This window comes from Solanum tuberosum, unplaced genomic scaffold (genome assembly GCF_000226075.1).
Source record: "Solanum tuberosum cultivar DM 1-3 516 R44 unplaced genomic scaffold, SolTub_3.0 scf00102, whole genome shotgun sequence".
NCBI lineage: Eukaryota > Viridiplantae > Streptophyta > Magnoliopsida > Solanales > Solanaceae > Solanum > Solanum tuberosum.
This window is the reverse complement of record NW_006239028.1, coordinates 1,663,699-1,671,749: the sequence shown is the minus strand read 5'-3', so window position 1 is coordinate 1,671,749 and position 8,051 is coordinate 1,663,699. Positions and strand designations below refer to the sequence as shown.

General features: G+C 27.5%; 1 protein-coding gene across 1 annotated transcript; it reads right to left on the bottom strand.

The window, feature by feature from the left end:
• Positions 1-3,268: 3,268 nt before the first annotated feature.
• LOC107060891 (uncharacterized) lies at positions 3,269-4,683 on the bottom strand. Its single transcript, XM_015309420.1, has 3 exons — positions 4,621-4,683; positions 3,982-4,135; positions 3,269-3,670 (listed from the first exon to the last, which is right to left on the bottom strand). The coding sequence occupies exons 1-3, from the start codon at positions 4,624-4,626 to the stop codon at positions 3,381-3,383; spliced, it is 450 nt and encodes a 149-aa protein (XP_015164906.1). The 5' UTR covers positions 4,627-4,683; the 3' UTR covers positions 3,269-3,380.
• Between the last annotated feature and the right edge of the window lie 3,368 nt (positions 4,684-8,051).

Genomic DNA, 8,051 nt, shown 5'->3' with positions numbered 1-8,051 from the left:
TATATATATATATATATATATATATTTTTTTTTTTTAATTATATTATACTAATAAATAAAGAACTAATATAAAGATTTGTTAAGAGGACGATTCAACTAGATGACTGGAGTACTGATTAAGTTAAAATATAAAATTTGAAATTATAAAGATTTGTTAAGAGGATGTTAGCATCATTAGTGATCAATATTGTTTAATTTAAATAATGGTATAAGCAGAAAAGAGAGTTAATTCATTATTATAATTCAAAGTCATATTATTCTTATAGACTATATAATACTAGATTACTAGTATATAGTTAATTATCATATTGATAAAAAGTTTTAAAATTTGTAATACATAGTTATTTCTTTCTTTATCTATTTATTCAAGGATAAAGTATGATTTGAAGCTTGACTAGGCTCACCTTATAGTTATGGCCCAAATACTGAATTTTAATTTGTACATTTCAAAACATTATTTTGTTAAATAATGAATATTCACTACAACAAAAATAACTTTTAGCGGTAATAAATAGACACATTAATAAAGAGTGCTAAAGTCTTTACCGGCATTAGTTAAGTGCCATTAGATTCAATGTCGCTAAAGCCTTTAGGGACATATACAAAGAGTCCTAATTGCCGCTAAAAATAAATATTTAGCAACAATTGCTAATTAATTGCCGCTAAAGATCATTTTTGATGTAGTGATTTATATGTTCTTAACCAAATAATTACATGGTCTTTTAACATCTCTCTCTATAGCTTGTTAAAAAATTTCTCTTTTCAATCATAGACAAATACACAGTGTATATAGATGGTATGCAAATGAAAGTCTCCGTTAGGGGTGTGTAAATTTGAATTGAAAATCGAATCAAATTGTAAATCGAGTCGAATTGAAAAAAAAACCTTGACTAGTGGTTTGGTTTGACTTGGTTTTTGTATTGAAAAAAAACCTAATTATATTTGGGTTGGTTTAGTTTTAACTAAAAAAATCAACCCGAGATCAAACCAACCCGACATTATATATATAATTTTAAAATTTTATTTTATGCATAAAAATATTTACTTTGATATAATTTTTAAAGATTTCTTATATACTTTTTCATAGTTTTTATCTTTTAATATATTATTTCAAGTTTGAAACTTAGAATTCTAAATAGTCCAACAAATATTATAGTCCACAGATGTTGGTAATTATAATAAAACTTAAATCAAAATCAAATTAATACTAATGCAAAAAAATAATCAATTCAACATTAAAAATGACAATAATATTGAATCTTTGTTCTTTAGTTTTACATTGGTTTAGACAATTAAAATAGATAATCTAATTTTGATTTCCTTTAATATTTAGTCATGTAACTAATACTTATTAAACTTATTTTAGCATGATTAAATATTTTTAAATTATGATCATTTCATTATGACTTGTTAATTTACAATATTTGTTTTACGCGATTTCATCATTATTTTTTTTGTTGGATATTTTTAGTGTCATTAATCATATCATATTTTGTGTTATTTTCTTAAGAAACACCTTAGATAGTTGTATTTTGGTAGGACTAAAGAAATATTTGAAGTACAAGTAAATTATATGTTTGTATGAATACTTTACCGGAAAAATCCGAAAATCCCAAAAAAATCCGAGGTTGAAAAAACCGAGTTTTATTGGTTTATAAATTAAAAAATTCAACACAAATGGTTTGATTTGATATTTGAAAAATCCGAACCAACCCGAGCACGTACACCCCTAATCTCCGTATATCATTTAAGGGTTTAAATTATAAATATTGACAGGTAACAACGTGAAGATTTTTTATTCTATGATTTATGACTAAGGTTGCGATAACTCTAAATATTACATACCTGGTGATGAGTGTCAATTTGATCTCTCTTTTTTGGACGCTTAAGTTCTTCTTCTTCCACAAATTTCTAAAATTGTCTAGACAAAATCACAAATTAGGTCGAATCAAGATTGTAAAACTACTTTCTCACATATATTAATTGCAAAGTCAAGTCAATAATTTCATGGTAATTTTACTGAAACATTGGATTATAAATACTTGGAAATTTACCTGAAGATTAGTAGCCATGATTTTTTGAAAAGTAAACAAAAAAGGGAAATTTTCAAACACAAAATTTTACGTATTAATTAGGTTTTCTTCTTCTTTTCCTTATCAAATATTCCCTCCGTTCATGTTGTACATCATTTAAATGTGAACAGATATACTTTTTTTCCCATTAAACTTTGTCTTCATTAATTATTGATGTGAAAAAAGTTACAATTCGACTTTGCCATATACCTAATAGGAGTACATAATAACAAAGATAAAATAAGTATAAAATAGTAAATTTCGTTTTAATTTTTTAAACTAAATAAGTAAAAATAAATATATATTTTTAATTAAAAATAAACGGAAAAAGTATATTATCTCTCTACTTATGAGACTTCCTAAATAAATATCTAATGGTCCTAAAATTAAGACCCCGTTTGAATAATTCAAAGATGACTCGTAGGCTAAATAATAATTATATAATTTGTCATATGCTAACAGAAAATTGACATGACTCTCCTAGCGAAGACTAATACTTTTCTCATTTTCATTTTCATTTTATATGTCACTATTATCTTTATTTTTAATTTTAAAAGAATAATATTAACAATTTTTAATTATTTGGGTTTTGGAAGTGCAACTCCCACACCATAAAATTGTCTAAAAAAACAAAAATATGTGTACTCTTATCCATCCACAAATTTTCTCAAGTCATCAAAATTATATATTTTTTTCTGATCGTACAAAGCGTATACAAATTTATTAATGACAATATACTACTCCACCCATTCCACTTCAATATATTTATGTGATGCAATTCAGAGCAATGAACAAATTTATTTTTGGTGTGAATTTAAACATCAAATCTTAAGATTATTTTAAAGTAAAATTTATGTATTTAGAAATTATATAAAAAGGTATATTTTTTTTTAATCTTAATTATATGTCACACTTTCTTTTCAGTCCATTCTAGAAAGATGACACTTTTCAAACATTAATGACTTGTTTGAGACTATATAAATTTCAAAAGTTTTTTTTCTTTTCTTCTTAAAACTTTGCGTCAACTTAACTACATATAAATTGGGATGAAGAAAGTACTATAAGTTGTTATTTTCTTACCACTAATTAAACTACAACCTTTCCTTAATAATAAAAATACAAATCCTCAACAAGAATAAGTACAAACGAAGAAACTAATACTTATCATATTAATTAACTCTAATGAGATAATGAAACACCATGAACAGAAAATGTGTTTAACTCTCCAAATAATAATATTGTATTACATGAAATGAAACAAAAAGAATACTATAATTCTTCTTATTTTTCCTCAAAGAAGTCTCATCATCAAAATGGAAAACATGAGTGGTTATTATAAGGAACTTCGTACATTTCAACCCAGCTTGGAATTACCCTATTATTATAATTACTATGACAATTACATGAATTAACCACTGGTGGATCAACTTTTATCTTTTCTTTTTCTTCTTTTTTCTCAACTGGCACTGGACCTTGGTTCACTATATTAGCAAATCCCACTTTTTTCCTAATTATATTAACCAGCTCCACTGCATCTATTCCCTCTCCAATCACTGTCAGTAATTTCTTTTCTTCATCTAAACTTACGTTCACCACTCCTGCAAACATGAATAAATCATGTCATGTCTAGTTAATTATATCTACCACACCATTTATTTCATCGTATCTTGTATGATCACTAAATTTTATCCTGTGATATAATAATAGTTCTTTGACTTTAAAAATAAAAAAGAGCTCTCTAATGTTAAGTGACACATGAAAAAAATATGTTCCAATATTTTTGGACTGTCTAGTTTACAAAACATGTATACAATGTTATAATAAATTATGTATACTTATTATACAATAATCTACGTATGTATAAAGGTTTTGATACTAGTAATATAGTATATAATATTGTTATACGTACCTGGTAAAGTTGCTGCTATAGTCATGACTTTATTTTTGCAAGAAGTTTGTTTAAATAAGCATGGTACCATTGGCTTCAACCATCCTAAAATACAATTCTTCAAAGTTGGTCGAGGTTGACATCCATTCACAGACACATCAACAACTACCTTTATCTGCATTTAATTATAAATTATCAATAATTATACTAATTAATCATTGGTTGGTTTGGGTTAGCAGATTAAAAATAATGGATTCACATAAAAACGTAGCACTGAAAAGCATTTTCAGGTGTTAGTAATCGATTTTATAAATAAATAGTTGCATGATTAGAAAAAGGTGTAGAATAGTTGTAGATATAGTAATAAACTTGTTAGTGTGTTTTGTTAAAAGGTGTTGATAAACACTTAAATCTGTTAAGATGACTAAGATATCCTTAAAGCTATCCAAAAATAATAATATAAATTTAAATATATTTTATGGACGAAACAAAATAGAGAGATAATTAGAAGAGTTGATATCAAATTAAAAGTGCTTGCAAGTTGTAAAATCATAAGCCAAAAGTAACAAAATTGTGATTTTTGATTGATTTTTACTAGTAAGCACATTTGATATACTTATAATCTTATAAAGAAAAGATAAATAAAAGTACAAATAGTACCGTCATTGTTTCTCTCTTTCTTAAAACTTCGACACTTCTAAGGTTGTGACTTGTGAGGTTACAATTTTAATTAATTTGGTCATGTATTTATACTCAAATCAAGTGGAAAATCTTACATTATTTGTTTCCACGAATATTCAGACAGCCGTCATGGCATTACGTCATTAAAGGTAAATGAGTATATCACAATCAAAAGGACTTTGTCAATTAATTGCATAACTAATGACAATTTGTCTCATTAAGTAGTACTTAGGACAAATTAATCAGTAGTTAAATGAGAAATTAATTAAAAGATGCAAAAATTTTCTAACATGACACCTTCCTGGCTAGCGGTAAAGAGTCTCACCCATGCTGACTTCTCTTAAATTGTAGAAAAATAAGGAGTATAGGATCTTTTATCATTAATCAGAGTTGTCGGGTTCAAGTTTTGAATAAGAAATTTCTTTTATTAGGGAGCGTTTCACCTTTAGATGAGCCTTACGCAATGTCGATTCAAATTAATGTATATACTTATGAGAAACCAAAAAAGAAGTTAAAGAGTATATTTAATTTTTTGAAACTCTTCTCTACTTTTTCTAAGTTTTCTCATGTTCACGACGACTTTTTGCTGTGGTGGCAGTTGTGAAGGAGATCATTTTCTCACCATTATTATTTAATAATATCGTGTCTGAACATGCAAAGTTGTTGAGTGTTTTTTTCTACTAGAAGGGATGTGGACTATTCCAACAAAAAATAGATGAAAAATTAATCATCCTTAATTAGCACAAATAAAGAGTCAAGCAAAGTCTTTCTTCCTTTTTTTTTCATTGTTTTTGACATATATTTTTTAAAATTGTTTGAAACAACCTCTTAATTTCATAAAAGTATATGTAACATCGATGTGTATCTCATGATCTATTTTAACCTTATTTTTAGAACTATACATGATTCTAGATAGGAAAGAGTGAATGTCGCATAATAGGGTAGAAGCAGAGGCAGAGCTAGGCGTGGATTCGTGGGTTCGGACGAACCCACTACATTTCTCGTAAAGTTTGTATTTGTATTAAACAATAAATATATATGCGTATTAACCTGTGAACCCCCTAGCAAAATTGATTGACAGTCGGTGAAAATGCTTTCCACACATTTGTTGTGGGTTCGAACACCTTTCTCTTCTGTTCTAAAATTTAGAACCCCAAACTCTTAATCTTGGCTCCACATCTGGGTATAGAAGGTTAGTAGTATTGGAGTGTTGTTTTGTCGTGCATAGGTTTAGGCTTGTTAATTAGCACCGGCCGTAATACTAGCTAATTTTTGTCATATATATGTTGGTTATTGTGTTTCGAGTATTGCACTATTTTGTTGTTGTTATTATTATTTTTTTTTCTGGTAGACTTTGCACTGTTTTTCTTATTAACAACTATACTTCCTTCATTTTATTTTTCTTCTTTTGCTCGAATTTAATGCACTTGAGCCTAAAGTCTTTCGGAAACAACCTCTCTACCTACACAAGATGGTGATAAAATCTGCGTACACTCTACTCTTTCCAAATTCTATTTGGCGAGATTTCACTAAGTATTTTGTTGTTATTATATTTATAGAACTACACAGATACTCCCTCCATCCACTATTGTTTGTCAGGTATACTAAAAATAGTTGTCCAAAATTAATTGTCAATTTAAACAATCAAGAAACAATTAGTCACTTTTTTCCAATTTGCCCTTAATAATTACATAACTACTTATTTCAAAAAGTAGTCATTTTAAAGTTACAAGACTACTTTAATGTGAAAAAAGTTGTTTTTACAATTTTCAAAAAGTACAAACCATTTTAATAATGATTGATAGTAGGGTTATATTAGTCAAATTGCACCTTATATTAAACTTTTCTTAAGAGTTGTGCATGATCTTATCATGACAAACAATAGTGAACGGAGGGAGTAGGTTATTATTGTAAAGAGCAAGCAAGTCAAACGTATAGAACTTTTGTTACTCCTATTAGTTAGAGCTGAGCTTTCAATTAGGTTGACTTAAGGGCTAACCTTATTGGCTTTGAGTGGGTAAACGTTTTGTTTCTTTTCAAGTCCTTCACATGTAGTAATCCCACCATATCAATTTTTGCGGCCATGTTTAATTATGTGACGCTTTTCCTGGAAGGCGGGTTAATGAGGTCGAGACAAGCAGGACTAGCAAATTTCTAAATATGTGTAGAATATAGATGTTTTTAAAAGCAAATCTCCAATTAGAAATTAGGAGGAAGGTAAAGAGTTTACAAATCATGACTTAAGTTTACATGATAAACATGTTTTTGAATCTGCTATGACATAATTCAAAAGATAAATTTGTATGAACCTGGATTCAAAAAGAATAATACGTATCATAGACTTCAGTGATAAAATATTGCTCTTCTTTTTTTTTAAATAAAATAAAATAATAACTTGTTATCTTAAACATAACATAAGAGCATAACACTAATTTTTTTTATATAGTATCATTATTTTTTTAGTATCATTATTTTTTTAAAACAAACAAATAGGTAAGGAGAAACGCAAAATATATATAGTATTATATTATCCAATTGTTGTCTTGGATTTTAATATGTTTCTTCATTATCAATTTCTTTTCAAGTGGCGGTAAAACAACAAACTAGTCAACTGTTTTTTGTTAATCATGGGGACATATAGAGAATTGACAACCTCTGACTTCTTCCAAATATAAAACTTAATTAGTTAAAAAGGTTCGACTTTAATTAGTTGGTTGAATGGAGAAGAAATTATTAGTGGAATAGGGTACCTACGAATGTGGTACGCCCTCATTTTTAATGAATTCACATTTTCTAGTGTATTAGTTTGACGATATTTTTGGTAAATCCTCGATTCAAATTAACATTTTTAGATGAACGAAATAGGATATTAGTATATCTAATACATAATTTAAATGTGAAAAATTGTTCTCTAAGAAAAATGTTGAATAACTTGATCGTAAATTATGAGATTTGAAAATCTTTTTAAAATTCGAAAAGATATTAATCATAGAGAAAATAGAATTTCCACAATACATGCAAATCCCTCTGATATCATTTGAGAACAAACTCTTGTTTGCACCCCAAAAACAGATTTTTGTTAGAATCGTTAGTAGAAAGTAATCATATCAAGAATCAGGCATATAAAGCAAATATAGAATTCATACTAAAAACAACGGAGAATGAAATAGGGCATAATACGCATAATACATAAACATGACTTTTAACTTGACTTCAGTGGACAACTATGCCCTCCAACTTTGAGTATGCACAAGTAGACACTTAAACTTGTATAAAATTGAACAAGTAGACACACGTGTCCTACATGGCATAATACATGTAGGACGTAAAATTGCTAATGTAGTGTGCAATGTAGGACGAATGTGTCTATCTGTTCAATTTTATACAAGTTTGAGTGTCTACTTGTGCAC

Coding starts and splice junctions, on each gene's coding strand:
- LOC107060891 (XM_015309420.1), bottom strand. Junction 3,671..3,981: donor TATAGCAGCAACTTTACCAG/GTACGTATAACA, acceptor TCATGTTTGCAG/GAGTGGTGAACGTAAGTTTA.